The 17,342-nt window shown below is 43.9% G+C and overlaps 1 protein-coding gene across 1 annotated transcript in view; it reads right to left on the bottom strand.

Annotated features, from left to right (window-relative positions):
• LOC124621841 (myotubularin-related protein 13) overlaps nucleotides 1-17,080 on the bottom strand; it is a 232,503-nt gene extending 215,423 nt beyond the window's left edge. Inside the window, exon 1 of the mRNA XM_047147285.1 lies at nucleotides 16,809-17,080. Within this exon, the coding sequence (XP_047003241.1) occupies nucleotides 16,809-16,863 (55 nt within the window). The 5' untranslated portion in view covers nucleotides 16,864-17,080. The remainder of the gene's footprint in view (nucleotides 1-16,808) is intronic.
• Between the last annotated feature and the right edge of the window lie 262 nt (nucleotides 17,081-17,342).

Genomic DNA, 17,342 nt, shown 5'->3' with positions numbered 1-17,342 from the left:
TGTCTCTGACCACGACACCAAAAAGTTGCCAACTCTTGTATTAAGACTATAATCACTTCTGTACATCCCAGTTGATGCCCAAAATGCAGATCCAAAACACCAACACACCCCAAAATGCAGATCCAAAACACCAACACACCCTTCTGACAACAGGGCGTAACACATGATTGCAAGAGGCAGGGAGTAAGGCACAAGAGATCCAACGTACAGGGCCATCATCAATGCGGAAACTGTGCCAGACTACGGCCTTTTACTAAAGCTGTGCTGTGTCGTGCTGTACTGTACTGTACTGTACACAGCTAGGAAGTGCAGAAGAGCATTATCCACCGGCATGGTTTGCACCCCCCTGTCTAATTTGAGTCTTAAATGTCCTGACCATCCATTCTGCCTCTGAGATTTATGGTGAACAGGAACGAGTGGTGGTCAGGTGTTTTATACAACTACAGTGACAGAAAACTTTGAACTCCCGACACCATAACTTGGGGGTCAGTATAGGAAACCAGCATAGCTGGTGCACCCTAATTGCAAATACAATTGTGAGAGGAAGTTCAACAGTGCATTCAATAGTATCAACCACATACACCCAAGAAAGGAATCGGCAAAATCTCTATACCACAACTGAGTCACCCAAGGCCACAGCAAAACCTTCTGGGGACGGACCATCTGGTTCTCCAAACGGGCTTAACTCTGTCTCACTAGATGTTTGATACAGGTGCTTATCACAGGCCAATATACAAACCATCGAGCTAATACTCTTACACGAGATCTACCCCAGTGAAAAGAATGCAGTAACTGGAGAATTTACGAATGGAGTGAAAGTGGGACTACAATGCAACACTACAACACATTAAGAGGCTCTTTCATACTGAAATAAGGTCAAAAGTTGGGATGGATGTCCTTAGCAAAGCACACAAGCCATCCAATTTGAACTGCTGCAACAATGCTGCACAACATTAGGTCATGACCTGTTGCTACTGCTACATCTTTAGCAGTGATGGGAAATTCTTGTAGTGTTGTTTCTAAAGTCTTATCAACTGCAAAACAAACTGTGTCTTCCCTATCAAACTGCATATCAGGCCCTGCGGGTTACCTGGACAATTGATCAGCATTAGCATACTGTGTGGTGAGGCAAAAAAAGGATACCATAAAAATAATTGCTGAGAAATAATGCTCACACTATTGTCCATGGCCCATCTTGTTAGGGAGTCCAATGGTTTGTGATACATGAGCAAGTGAAATCTGAAGCCACACAGAAAAACTTGAAACTTTTTAACACCATAGACAATGACCAGTGCCCCTTTCTCTAGCCGGGAGAAATTATTTCAGGTTGGAATGAGAGTCTTAGATGCATAAGCAAGCGGTTGTTCTCATCTGTCCATTTCTGTGGAATAGTTTGGTGGCAATCCCATGCTATTGTGTGCTAGTAGCCAGTATTAAGGTTTTCTTTGGATCAATTGCAGCAAGTAAAGGGGCAGACCATAAGCAATGTTTTAGTCACAAAAAAGCTTGCTGACAAGAGTCTGGCCAAACAAAATTCACATATTTATAATGGAGCTGATTTAGAGGGTGTGGGACTGCTGAAGCATTTGGTATGAGTTTACCATAATAAATCACCTTGGCAAGGAACAATTGCAGCTCCTTCAAGTTTCAAGGGATGGGAAACTTATCAATTGCTGCGATGGGCTCATCGAGTGGTTTAATGCCCTCTTTATTAAGAGATGTTCTAAACACTTGACGCTGCGTGCAAACATTGTGCACATTTCAAACTTACAATGTAGACCAGCCGCCTGTAAGTTTTCCAAATGTTCTTCCCTGTAACAATTAAATCATCCAGATATGTTGCACCTTCCGGATATGGCGAATTCTCCTCTCTATAAAATGCTGGGAAATTCCTGGGGCTTGGCCAACACCGAAAAGCAATCTAATAAACTTATAGAGGCCACATAGTGTACTAATAACAAGTAACTGCTGCGACTCAGCATTGAGGGCAACTGCAGACGTGTCTGTCTCAAATCAATCTTCGAAAAATAGCATCCACCAGCCAACCTCGCCACTAACTCCTCTGACCAAGGGATTGGATTGACTTACATGTGGCTTTAAAATCGTCACACTACCAAATTGCCCCACTGAGTTTTCCAACCGCCACTATTGGTGTTTCCCACCGACTCAATGCTACAGGTGAAATAACCTCTTAATTCCCGTAGTCAGTCTACTTCAGCTTGAACTAGATCTCTCATACTGGATAGCGAAGCATAGCATAACTTATGGATCGCTAATGGTTTAAGCTCAATGTGAGCCATAAAATCCCTTGCTTTATGCGATGTTGGCTCAGACAACTGTTTTCTGTGAGACTGCAAAAGTGACTCAAGGTCATGAAAAGAAATAACTGGTCACACTAAATTAACATGATCAACAATATGGAAATCAAATGCTGCAAAAGCATCCAATTCAAAATATGGCTCATGATACATAGCCAAATTGATCAACAAGACCACAACCCCAGTACCAAATTGAAAGTCAAAACACAATTACAGCACAAGCTTTTGAGCCATTTGCCAAATACATGAGCTTTGCACAAAAAGCGCATTAATAGGTAACTGGTCACTATTGCGAAATGAGTGCTATGTAGGACATACAGGAGCAATGTGCCCCCTTTGATTACACTTGAAACAAACTATTTAAATGCAGACATTTCTGGCACTTATATTGGGTGTGACCATCTGAGCAAGCCTTCTAATCTATGGGATCTTCTGAATGTTAAGGACGGATGGCCGTTATTATCTGCTGTACTGGACCAGGACTTTCGATGACTACTGCACCTTTTGTAGAAGGCTGGTCCAATGATAGGGAAAGCTTATTCCTACTATCTACCAAAGTTGCTAAACGGAGTTGCGGTGAGAACATTTTTTGACAACTAAGGTTGACCCGGGCATATCTGTCCCAAGTAAATGAGACCCTGTTGTGTCATCTGACAATGTACTGTGGGAAGAACTACAATCTATTTCCACATGTCCCATTCATCGCAAAAAAGACTTCCTAGGCCGACATAGACAGCTCATGCAACCATGCTAATTGGGCCACATCAGCTAGAGGCAGATCAGACGATTCTTTAGCCTTCACTTAAAGCAACGTGTCTGGGGCTAATCGAATCATCACATCATAGATAATGGATCCGTATAACATAAGCCACACTGAGTACAATTAAACTTACAATATCTAGACCAGGAGCAGCCAAGATTTCAGCTTGCGGGCTGTGCCTGGGTCCGAATTCCAAAGTGCTCAGCCTGACTAGCACGTTTCCCCCCACTGCCACGCCATGCCGTCTGAACGTGAGGAGATGGAAGAGGGGGAAATCAGTGAATGTGCCACATTTAAATGGCAATGCAGTCACACTACACAACTCTTTTATATTCCATATTTCTCAACAACACAGACCACAAACAAAACAAGTTTTCAGTATTATTTAATTATTTTTGATGCACTGAAGACATAAAATTTTTATTTGGTACAAACTGGCAGCATGCAGACAGAGCAGAAAATCTCAGTTTCACACTCAAGTTGCCACATAATTGTGACTTATTTAGTTTCGTAATCGAAAAAAAGGTCTTTCACACACATACGTCGATCGAAATTTTGCAACCTCATTATGGAGACACTACCCGAGGAAAGCCATATAGACGTCCTGGACAGGTTTTGCACTTTGTCCAGGCTGTATCACGTTGCCAACAGCAAGTGTTCTAACGTCCAAAGAACTAAACCAACCAAAACCATATATAAGCAAGAAACATCAAAAGCACAAGTAACATTTCAAGAGCACAAACAGAGAGAGAGATCCCAAACAATCAACCATCTGGTTGTGGTACAATATTTGCAGGTCTCACTTCTAAACTAGCAAACACAAGTGAATTGAGGCTGCAGCCCCCTTAACTTTTCACTTTCATCAACATGGGCTCGTTCCAACACACACAGCATGGGCACACCCTGTCGGCAGTCGCCAAGACCATTTCACTGGCTGCAAGTATTGTTGGTTCTGTGTCCATCACCATTGCATTATTGACTGACAGTTCACTCAAATGAGACTGCTTCGGAAAATTGAAAAATACTATGTGTTGTCATGGCCAATTACTGAAATTGTAAACAATTCTATAGTTAAGTTTGAGTTTTCATGGAGGCCAGTATCAGTCAAAATTTTGTATCAATGTTTGTTAATGAAAAGCTAATTAGTAATGTTGAAGAAAGAGTACTGGTTGTTAAAAGTCGTTTATTACGTCATAAGAGTGCAACACAACTCCAAGGGATAGTCCACATACTTTCTGCAGAAATGAATACAATGTGTTAGATTGCTTATCAATAATCGACGCCTCCACGTGAGCACGTAAAGTAAAAATATTTACCTATATGAAATTTTCTTCTTCTGAAAGACTTCATCTAATGACTTGTAAATATTAAACCATGGCTAATCCAGGATGGAATGTAACAATATTATGCGAAGGAAAGTTGCTACTCACCATACAGCAGAGATGCTGAGTCACAAATAGGCACAACAATTAAAGCTTTCGGTCATTGGCCTACGTCAACAACAGATACACGTACAAGCGTGCGCACACACACACACACACACACACACACACACACACACACACACACACACACGACTGTACTCTCAGGCAACTCAAACGACACCAGTGGGTGCTGCTGCTTACAGTGTGGTTTCAGTTGCCTGAGACTCCAGTCGTGTGTGTGTGTGTGTGTGTGTGTGTGTGTGTGTATTGCTGATAAAGGCCAATGGCGAAAGTTTTAACTGTGAAAGTCTTTTTGTAATACTTGCAAATACTCAAATACTCACTACTCATATACAATGCAAAATACAAAAATTTGAATTGTGCACTGTTTGGGAGTAGGATAACCCTTCACTTTCAACTCCCACAACTAAATTTGTTATCTGGAAAGGTGCAGAAAACCTTTTGCTTCTTGCATTTTATTCCTGGTAACCAAAGAATTTCGAAGAACGTATTCTAATCAAGATTATCCACAACTTAATCTTGATACGCAACAAATGGAAGTTTGCCGTTTTTCAGTCAATCTTCCAGCACAAGTCTTATGGTCAGTAGAGCCTCGGTGTTCCTACATTCCTCCTGAACCCAAACTGATCTTCTGATGTCAGTTTCCACCAGTTTATCCATTCATCTGTAAATAAATTGTGCCAATTTCTTCCAACCATGAACTACTGAACTGATGGTTAGGTTATATTCACACATGTTGACACCTGCCTTTCTTTGGAATTGGGTTTACTACCTTTTTCTTCAAGGCAATCTTATGGATTGTTCTTCCAAAGATCTTATTAATTCGGAGGGAATGCTGTTTACTATAGGTGCCTTGTTTGGAATTAGATCCCTCAATGCTCTGTAAAATAATTATCACAGTATCCCATTTTATCTTAAGTTTGTACTCCCTTTCCATAATACTGTCTTCAAGTTTCTTCACTTCATGTGAATGATAAGTCCAATTATGATCATTACCCCACTGAGAGATTGAGTGCCGCCTGGTGGTGTTATGGGCATGTGATACTTTAAGGATAGTACTTAAGTAGAGCAAAGACAAAAGGGGCAATCATTCTAGTGAATGGGGAATCCACTAGCATAAGCAACTTTGATAAAGGGAATCAGCAAAGCTCTGTATAGAAAGATAGGAAGCAGTTTGTGGCAGGTCTGAAGACCTGATACAATGCTCATGGAGAAGAGAGAAGCACCTGTACATTTTGGAGCAAACAATTCAGCACACAATACTGAACGAGGGTCACTGTAGGGGATGACCCCTAGGTGTTCCCATGTTTGGTTGGTTGGATTAAAGGAGGGGGGAAATGGACCAAACTACAAGGTCATCAGTCCCTTTTTCGAATAAAAGAATGCCACAAGTGTGAGAATAAAACGAACGAGACTGACAACTCAAAACAGAATGAAAGGAAAAAATAACAAGAACGATGAAGGGCAACAAACATGTAAATGGACAAAAGGGGACAGGAAAATGACAAACACAAGAAATGGGATGAAGAGATTAAAACCATGCTGGCTGACCATGAGAAAAAAGGAGACGCCAGCCAATCTGCAACACATTAAGCATCCCTAGAAGCACTAGGGTGGAGGACACAGAGGGACAAAGGACATGCGCTAAAACTTAGATCAAATGACAAAACCCACCCTCACGAATAAAACATAAAACTAAATCAGCCAAAGGGGCGTTGTCAGATAAAATTAGTGGATATGAGTCCGGTAACCCAAGATTTCCTCGCTGGGCAGTCAAAGTGGGACAGTGCACCAGAATATGATCCACTGTCAACCGGGCACCGCACCGACACTTCACGGTGCAGGAGGCAACCGTGGGACGCCCAAGCATGTCCAATGCGTAGCCGGCAGAGGACAACTGACTCCCTGTAAGAGGACCACATGGAAGACTTCCACACATTCGTAGTCTCCTTAATGACACGCAGTTTGTTCTGTGTACTGTTATGCCATTCCATCTCCCAAAGCCAAAAACCCTACGGCATACATCAGGACACAGGTCAGGTTCAGAGATGACCATCTCCAGAAGCAGTTTCTGCGTAGCCTGTTTGGCCAGCCTGTTGGCAAGTTCATTGCCTGAGATGCAACATGTCCTGGGATCCACACAAACACCACTGAACGACAGAACCAGTCCAGGGCATAGATGGACTCCCGGACGGATGTTACCAAAGGATGGAGAGGGTAGCACTGGCCAATAGCTGGTCAAGGAGTCAGTACACAGAAAAAATGATTCCCCAGGGCATGAACGGATATACTGAAGAGCACAAGAGGTGGCCACCAGCTCTGCAGTGAAAACACTGCAGCCATCGGGCAAGGAATGTTGTTCAAAATGGCCTCTGTGGAAGTAGGCAAAGCCAACATGACCATCAGCCATCGAGGCATCGGTGTAAACCACTTCAGAGCCCTGGAACATGTCAAGAATCAAGAGGAAATGACAGCAGGGAGCGGCAAGGTTAACTAAGTCCTTAGAGCCATGTGAAAGGTCCAGGTGAAGCCGCGGCCTAGGTGTACACCATGGAGGTGTTCATGAATGAACCTCAAGTATAGGTGGTAAAGGCAAGGACTCAAGTTCAGAGAGAAGGGATTGCACACAAACTGCAATTGCAAGCCCTGACCTAGGCCACCGATGAGGGAGATGAACCGCTGTGGGAAAAGGAGATGGTAATTCAGATGCGCAGGAGAACTACAAATGTGTGCAACGTAACACGAGAGCAATTGTGCATGCCTAACTTGCAATGGAGGTGCTCTGGCCTCCACTAGCACACTGGTCGTCTGACTCGTCCTAAAAGCTCCTGTCACTAGGCGAATGCCACAGTGATGCACTGTGTAGAGTAAACGCAACGCTGAGGGTGTCACCGGTGCTGCCAAACCATAAACGAAACTGCCATAGTCAGGGCGGGATTGAACAAGGGGTCTGTAGAGTTGCAGCAGCGTAGAGCAATCTGCACCTCAGTTGGTGCTGCTCAGGGAGCGGAGGGCATTAAGGTGCTGCCAGCACTTACACTTAAGCTGACGAAGGTGAGGTGTAGCCAAGTCAATCAGGCATCGAAAACCAGTCCTAAGAATTGATATTTCTCCACTATCAATGAGTGTATCATCATGAAGGTAAAGTTCTGGTTCCGAATGAACAGTACGGTGCTGACAGAAGTGCGTGACACACGACTTTGCTGCCAAAAACTGGAAGCTGTGGGCAAGAGCACATGACTGCACCTTGTGGATGGAGTAGGCGCCGCTCAGCAACACCAGTGCTGGTGGAGCAGTATGAAATGCAGAAGTCGTCTGCATACAGAGAGGGTAAGACGGGCAGCCCTACAGCTGCTGCTAGACTGTTAATGGCCACTAAAAATAGTGAAACACTCAATATAGAGCCTTGCGGGACCCCATTCTCCTGGATATGGCGGGAAATATGGGATGCGCCAACTTGGTCATGGAAAGTATGGAGCGACAGGAAATTCTAGATAAAAATCGGGAGTGGGCCTCAGAGACCCCACCCATATAATGTGGCAAGGATATGATGTCGCCAGGTGGTGTCATACGCTTTGCACAGATCAAAAATGATGGCAACAAGGTGTTGGCATTTGGAAAAATCTGTTCAGATGGCAAACTTAAGGGACACAAGATTGTCAGTGGTAGAGTGGACCTGGCAGAAGCCGCCATGACATGGAGCCAGTAGGCCACGTGACTCCAGGATCCAGCCCAACCGCCGACACACCACACGTTACGTTCCAGCAGCTTACAAACAACGTTGGTGTGGCTGATGGGCCAGTAGCTATCCACATCAAGAGGGTTTTTGCCGTGTTTGAGCACCAAAACGATGGTGCTCTCCCGTCATTGCAACGTAAAGATGCCATCGCACCGGACCTGGTTGAAGATGACGAGATGTCGCTTGTAGTCAGACGAGAGATGTTTAATCATCTGACTGTGGATCCAATCCGGAGCTGTGTCGAGGCAATGTGGAAGGGCGCTGAGGAGCTCCCACTCCATAAAGGGGGCATTATAGGGTTCATTGTTGCGTGTAGTGAACAAGAGGATTTCCTTTCCATCTGCCGTTTGTGGGTGCTAAAGGCTGGGGGGCTAGCTCTCCGATGTAGAGGCTCGAGCATAGTGCTCAGCAAAGTGCTCGGCAATCGTGTTTGCGTCAATACATAGCACGCCACTGACTGTAGCACCAAGGACACCTGTTGGGGTCGGGTACCCAAAAAGACCTCTGATCTTCGACCAGACTTGGGAAGGTGATGTACGGCACTCAATGGTCGACACTTACCTCGCCCAACAATCCTCTTTCCGTCACTTTATAAGCTGGCGTACATGGGCATGGAGCCGCTTAAAGGCCATCAGATGCTCTAGGGAAGGGTGTCGCTTATGTGACTGTAGAACTCGCCGATGTTCTGTAATTGCCTCAGCAACTTCCGGCAACCACCACGGGACTGTCTTTTGCCAGGGGCACCCTAAAGAGCGAGGGATCGTGTTTTCTGCTGCAGAAATGATTGTAGTAGTCACGTACTCAACCATCATATCGATGTTGCCATGTGGGGCAGAGTCAATGGTGACATGAGAGGTGAAAGTTTCCCAGTCCTTGTTTAAAGCTCATCTGGGCAGGCGTCCATAGGTCTGACGCTGGGGCAGTGACAGGAAGATGGGGAAGTGGTTACTACTACACAGGTCGTCACATGTGCTCTCCAGTGGATAGATGGGAGAAGTCCTGGGCTGCAAATTGATAAATCAATGGCTGAGTAACTACCTCAAGCCACAATGAATGTGTGGCAGCCCCAGTATTTAGAAGGCAGAGGTCGAACTGAGGCAGTAAAGTTTCGACATTTTTGCCTCGGCCAGTAAGCACAGTGTCACCCCATAAGGGGTTATGGGCATTAAAAACTCCCAAAAGTAGGGAAGGTTTAGGGAGTTGATCAATCAGTGCAGCTAACACATTCAGGGCTACTGCACCATCTGGAGGAAGATATACATTGCAGACAGGTTTATTTCCTGTGTCGTCCATATTCTGATAGCCACAGCTTCAAGAGGGGTTTGAAGGGGCACAGGTTCACTACAGACTGAGTTTAGGACATAAACGCAAACTCCACTTGACACTCCATTACAGTCGCTAAAGTTCCTGTAATGTCCCTTACAGCCGCAGACGGCAGGGGGTTCGCATTGCCGGGAACCAAGTTTCCTGGAAGGCAATGCAGAAGGCAGGTGTAAAGCTTAACAGTTGGCATAGCTCAGCCAGACGGTGGAAAAAAATGCTGCAATTCCACTGGAGGATGTCATCATCGTGAGACTGGGAAGGCATGGAACATTCAATGAGGCAGTTTACACCTCAGGGTCACCTGCTGCCACTGACTTTTTGCCTTAGCAGTCTATATCCATTGTGTCTGAGGGTCCAGCGAGATCTAGGCCCTCAGCAGAGGCCAGAATCTCAAACACCATCCTCAGATGCAGAACTTGTAGGTAGCAAGGGTGTGAGTGGCACCGCAAGTTCCCTGTTCTTAGGGGTCTTCTTTTTCGATTTCTCACACTGTTTCTTGGGTTTCCCTGGCTGGGAGGACTTCACAGAATCAGTCTCCATGACTGAGGATGAGTGTGAAGCCCTACGACCAGCTGTTTTGGGCTCTTCAGCTGTTAGTGGGGGTCATCTTTCCCACTAACAGAAACCTGGGAAGGGAGTGACCCAAGGGATCCCTTCCTAGCGAGAGGAGTCTAAGAAGCCTTACCCTTCTCTGGTGCAAAAGTGGGGACTGAAATCCCTGATAGTTGGGGAGGTGTTGCGCCCACAGTAGGTGGTGCGGAACCAACAGGAAGGGAAGTGCCCCCCACCATCAAGGAGGCAGGTGTAGTCGCCCGGTTCTGAGAGGCGACAGGAATTTGAGGAACTGATGGGGCGAGAACTGCTCTCGTACTGGCGGCGTATGAGGAGATCACAGCCACAGGATGTAGGCACTCAAATTTTCTCTTAGGCTTTTTGACATAGATGGGAGGCAGGGCACATGGAGTATTGGGATGCGATGGACGTCCACAATCTCAACAGGTGGGGCTGGAAATACAGCCGGAAGACATATGGCTGAACTTCCAGCACTTAAAGCACTGCATTGGGGGAGGGATATATGGCTCGGCATCACAGCAGTAGACCACCACCTTGACCTTCTCGGGCAACGTACCACCCTCAAAGGCCAAGATGAAGGCACTGGTGGCAACCTGGTTATCCCTTGGACCCGATGGATGCACCGGACGAAATGAAAACCTCGCCGCTCAAAATTGGCACGCAGCTCGTCGCCTGACTGCAAAAGAAGGTCCCTGTGCAATATGATACCCTGGACCATATTTAGGCTCTTATGAGGTGTGATGGTAACAGAAACATCCCCCAACTTTCCGCAAGCAAGTAACGCCCATGATTGGGCAGAGAATGCTGCCTTTAGCAAAACTGACCGAGAACGCATTTTGGACAAGCCCTCCACCTCCCCAAACTTGTCCTCCAAATGCTCCACAAAAAACTGAGGCTTCATGGACATGAAAGATTCCCCATCAACTCTCATATGTACGAGGTACCGGGGTGAATAAGTTTCACTGCCATCCTTAGCCCGGCATTCCTCCTATGGTGTGGTCAGGGTCATATATTTTAGCATTAAAGTTAGACTTAGAGACTGCTGGCGGCAGACCGCCAGCACGAGATGACATAATACGCTTTGTGGCGTGTCATCCACCCTGATTCCACCCACTCCAACCAGGGGCCCTCCCCACACACGCCACACAGCTGCAGCAGAGGCCACCTGGCAGGATGGCCATTGCCAGGAGACCCGATGCCACAGGGGGATGGGCATCTACTCCTTGGCACACGTGGGGAGGCATCAGCAGAGCAATACCCGTGATGTCAGGGGGCTACAACCAATAGAGTACATGGTGGCCCCACAACGACAGACTGGTTACCATGTTGAATATGAGGTATAAAGAAGTGCATGGTCATTGTCGACACAGGAAGTGACACTGGATAGTGCATGGTGGAAAACGCACCCAGGAAAGTGCCCTCACCCAAGAGATGGAGAATGGGCGGGACTGCAATGCGACGATGAGAAAGTGGGCTAAAGATCTCAATGCACGATGGACACAATGCACCATATAAGACGCCCTTCCCCAATTGGCTCGCTCTTCGGGAAAATTTTGAAAAATGGAGGTCAAACCCTGCAGGGGACCATCACAAAGGCTGAAACGTGCGAGATTCCTTTTCATCGCCTCTTAAGACAGGCGGGAATACCTCGGACCTATTCTTACCCCCAGATCCACAGGGGGATTCCCATGTTTACTGATTGATTGATTGAGGGGGTTTCTGGGAAAAACAGCAAGGTCATCTGTCCCACAGTTCCAAAGTTACTTGTGGAAGAGAGAGGTTCCACTAAAAGTGGACGGATCCAGTCGGAGGGGTCTAACTATAAAACGAGGACAATTAAAACACACACACCAGAAGGCTTAAAAGGATAGAGACCAAACCTAAAAACTGGAAAAACAGAGGGATAAAAGAGTGGTCTTTGCATAGGGGAATGGTCATGGGTCACAAACCTAGAAAACATGAAAGTTTCCAAACACAACCACCCTGCCCCTGCTCCAGGAGTAAGGCAAAACCTTATATCTGAAAACAAAAAACCACTTTCACAAAGTAAACAAAGGACCAGTTCAAGCATCTGTGAATCGTCTGCTAATATTAAAGATACGGAATTTGGAAAGCTATACTTAGTACAAAGGGCCAAAAGAAGGGGACATTCCACCAATATATGGAATACCATCAGTCTGGCTCCACAGCCACATTGTGGGGGTGGCTCGTTACCAAGAACTGACTTAACACCCCCCCCCCCCAACATCCCCTCTATGGTATTCATAGAAGCCCCTGTCTCATAATTTTTGAACCCTGAACTATGGCTCACTACTAAATGATTGTACCCCCTCTCACACAACCCCCTATAAGAAGAAAAAGCATCAGAAGCTACAGTAGAAATCTGTTCTATAAACCCCTCAATTAACCCCACTAATTCCCTCTTAGTCCACCCCTCCACAAACCTAAAAACCACATTCCAAACACCCACCCCCGAAACAACAGCCCCCCCCCACACCCAGACACCAACCACAGACTTACCCCTCCCATACTTCTTTTTCCCAAACTGCAACTCTTCCACCTCCACCACAACCCCAGGCCCACCCAACTTACCCCTGTACTAAATAAACTCCGAACACACTTCACGACAAAACGAAAACCAGTCAAGCACACTCCTCTCACTCACACCAGTCTATACGCATAAAAACTGTGAGAGGATTTATAACAAAAGTAGTACGTCAGCAACACAATCTCACACATGCCCAACCTAGACTTGTTGAACCAAGAAATGCGACGTATGGAGCACTATAGGTTATACCTACAGCATCACCACATATAACCGTCCCTGGTCCGAGGCGCCGGAACTTTTGCCAATTTCATGTTGTGACAACAAACAGTACACTTCACAACCTCCACCAACAAGCAAAACAGCTGCAGAAATACTCCATCGGACTCGCCCCCATCTCAGGATGCAAATGCACGGTGTTAATTTTATCAATCATATTCATACCTAACAAGAGCATCAACAAATTAATTTACTCAAATTAACACATGACCTACAGCGAACAGCACTACAATAACTTTCACACGACAAACACTAAATCGTTAACTCACTGAAAACAATTCCTCTCCACACACAGCCAAAACCAGAACCACCCAGAACAAGCAGTAACACCAAACTGAACCAAATACACGATATATCACGAAACCCCTGAACACACCACCAGAGGGCACCACGAACAGCAACACAACGACACCTACAAACACGCCACACTTGCAAACCAAACTTCATGCTGTCATGACGTCACACACCACAACAGCCTTACGTCACGGATCAAAGCCAATGGGTGGGATCGGACGCTTCAGTCGACCCCAATAAAGCAACAAAATACATGCAAGAACCAATGCAACACACACAGAGGCAAATCACTGTTTCCCCATAATCTGTCAAAGAATTTAAGAATGTAATTATCTCCCTCAAACTAAACTTAAAAATTTTCATGGCGCTAATAATATCTCAAGTAAAATATTACAGAATTGCTTTTCACATATAGGGCCTATTCAATGTAGTATTCAGACACCATAACACTATTAAAGGGAATATTACCAGACAAATTAAAAATGCTTCCGTCAGACACCTTTATAAGAAACATAGTAAGACAGATAATAATTACCTTTCAAGGTTACTAACTCCTCAAAATTTCTGGAAACGATTACGTCTGCAAGAACCACAACAAATCTCTCTCAGAATAAGTTAGGCTCACTTAATGTCAATTTGTACTTCAAAACAGTCTCTACACAGATCAGATCATAATATTTCTCAGTTTAAGAATCACATTATACAAAATTAAAGTGACAAAATATTGGCAACTGGTATTTAATAATGCAGTTTGGAGTGTTCTCCTAGGGAAGTAGAAAAGATTATAGTATCAGAGAACTTTCTGGCATCTTGTTTTCATCTTATCTAAACACAAGGACGCAGAGTTACATTAAGAAACTCTGGAAGTGTACACAATAAAACAGAATGGCCCCTACAGACGTCCCACAGGGATCTATACTGGTTCTGCCCTTGTTGCCTGCAAATCATCTTTCCTCAAACATCTATGAAGCAGGAATAGTTCTTCTTGCTGATCACCCAAGCATTACATGGTGTACAAAATTCAACCGGAAGAGAAAATTCATAAAATGAGACATGTGGAACTGACCCCTGATAAGGAACATCACAATAGAAAATGCTGGAACTAGCACCTTAGGTGTTGATGCAGGACTGTGATCAATTTACCACACTGTGAGATTTGCTTTCCTGTTCTGCCCGAGAGACAATAGTGTTTCTCATGTTATGCTTTAGCTCTTCAACTGTGAGAGGAGTGTATGAACATACCCGGACCTTCAACTGGCCCCACAGGAAAAAAAAAAAAAAAAATCACAGAGGGAGAGAGATCGGATGATCGAGGCAGCCGTAAGATTGTACTGCCTCTGCTCATTGTCTTCTCCCCACTGAAAACCTCATGTACTTCTGACAAGTTTGTCAAAATAGTGTGTGCTACTGCAGATGCTTTGTCTTGCTGAAAATATCAATACACTCATTCATCTTCCGAGATTTGTTAAACAGTTTTGTGAAAGAATTGTGATATGATGTGGAGAGATATCAAACTATACAACAGCTCTTCGAAGTACTGATGGGCATTTTCTGATGCATAATGGTCAGTAAATATGTCTGCTCCTCTCGCTCACTCAAATTTAATGACACAGTGAAGTAGTACTACAGACAGAGTGTCTGGGGGATCCCATGTGCAGGCATGTAACAGCAATGGACTAGTGCATCAAAATCATTGTTTTCACAACTTTCTGTGCTATGCAGTTCTCCCACTCATTTACAAGGGTCAGTTATGTTTCAGTTTTATTTTGTCCATTCAGTATAATCATGGTTAATGCAATAACTTGGACACTTGAAAATGTAACTAATGCCTTCTTGTTCAGAGACATTTTGGGCTTGCAGCTGGTTGTCATTAACTACAATCCACAATGTTTTGACCGACAGGTACTCAGTCAGAATATCACTATATGTAATTAAGAGGTAACCAGCTGCAAGCCTGAAATGTCTTAGAACATTCAATTCGCCAGGAAAATATTAACATTTTCTCGACAATTAATAACTGGTTCTCTATAATTACAATTTGAAAAACAACATTCATACATTTTCACAAGATTGAAAAATGATGTGTACTATCCATCACTTAGCCTCAGTGTGACCCAGAAAGGAGTGACATATTCAGTCACAAAAATCGCGCACACACCCGACTAAGGGTTTTCCTGAAAAATGTACAACTGTAAAACTGATTTGTCTCAGATCATAACAAGAGGCCCCAGTTACGATCTACACAAAATGCGGATAGTGGTATCTAACTAACTGAAAACTGTACACAAACTAGGACCACAGAAAGAGAGGCAAAAAGAGGTGCATGTAATTTTACAACACTTTTAACTATTGAATTAAGTTAATGGGAAAGCGTTGGACCTTCAACAGGAAGTAATGAGTCACGTACAAAAACTTTAATGATACCTTCACATTTAAAATAGCCCTAAATTACCCAATTTCCCAAGCAAGGCATTCTATAAAGGTTTCAACTGAAAGACAGCAAATTATGAAATATGAAGGCATTCAATCAGCGATGTTTCTTTATACAACACATGAATGAGAGAGGGCTATGTACAGTAACACCCACCACACATTTAACAAAGAATTCTTTACATCAATGAATATATTTGTTGTATTGGAATACATTTGGAGAGGGAGACAAATCTTATACTTTATTTCAAAGCACTGGGATACAATTTATTGGAATTAGGGCTATAGAGGAATAGATTCTGATACTGATTCTGTTTATAGCCCAATGGCTCATTAACCTTTCTCATACAGGTAAACACTAAACTAAGTCCCCACAACTAAGAATGTTTCAGTAAGATAGTAATTACTTTAATAACTCCAATAAGAAAGACAGAATAGAAATATTGGTCTAGTGGAGATAAAAATGATGTTAGGCAATATTTAATACCGTTAAAGAGGTATCAGATGCGTTTTCATTACAACACAACAGTGTGCACCTCGGCTATGTTCATATTCGGAATTCTTGAGGCGAAGACTGGCAATTACAATGATTTGTTTATGTCACGTTAACCACAAAACTTGACAGCCGACAACGAATCCGAAGTACAACGAATGCTGTAAGCACTTAAGTAGCAGGCTACAATCTCCTCCCACTCAACACAAAGTCTGTTCTAGTAGCACCATATGAATGAAAACGTCCATTCTCCTCAAAAAAAAAAAAAAACCTTAGGCAACCCAATTTTCACTTACTTACGATAAAATACCATTAAAAACTGTAAAAAAAAAATTGTGCTTGGGCGTTATGTCGCTACTGTTATATATCGCTTCTGTGAGATTTTCTGACAGTCCGTCGCATATTGAGTTTCGTTACTGCACCAGAAGCATGACGGCTGTCACACATTAACCTCAATAATAAATTGCACAAGAGCCAGTGCTGGGCAGTATCAAGATAAAAATCTTTAGTAGCTTTTAATTACGGTCATCAACCTTAAAATAAGTCTGACAGCATCAGTTGTCAGTGACAGCTGTGGAAAAATATATAACAATGACAACTGGTACTTACTTTCTTTTTCGTGATCGTATCCAACTATTACGAAATAATCAGCCAGCCGGGACATCGCAAGAAACAATATCCGTAGTCCCGTCTCATCGACTCCACTTCATTTATACACATACGGCTGCCATTTTCCTAGCCAACCAAACAGGTAACCAATACCTCCGTCTAACAGCAGACACCACAGCATTCCTAAACAGAATCAGATTGATAGCGCAGGTTTAAAAGTCTGATCCAACGCTTGTATAACTACTCATTTACTTTAAATGTTGATACAACACTCTTGTTTCTTCTACTACTGACGGCACCATTCTACAGTCACAAAAAAAGCGAAACACATCGACGCATCGACTACTCGCAAGAAAGTAATCAACTTTCCTGAAGCCTACGCCCTCTCTGCATACATTTTTATACACATTATGCAAAATTTCTTTATGTAAATGCCTACAAGAATTCATTATACCTAAATACAATGTTGACATTCGATCTGTTTATATATCGATATACACCATTTTCAATCGATACAAGTCCTTGCATTCCACC

The sequence above is a fragment of the Schistocerca americana genome, chromosome 7 (genome assembly GCF_021461395.2).
Source record: "Schistocerca americana isolate TAMUIC-IGC-003095 chromosome 7, iqSchAmer2.1, whole genome shotgun sequence".
In the NCBI taxonomy this organism is placed as follows: domain Eukaryota; kingdom Metazoa; phylum Arthropoda; class Insecta; order Orthoptera; family Acrididae; genus Schistocerca; species Schistocerca americana.
Note: the sequence above shows the minus strand (reverse complement) of the source record. Positions and strands in the feature narration are given on the sequence as shown.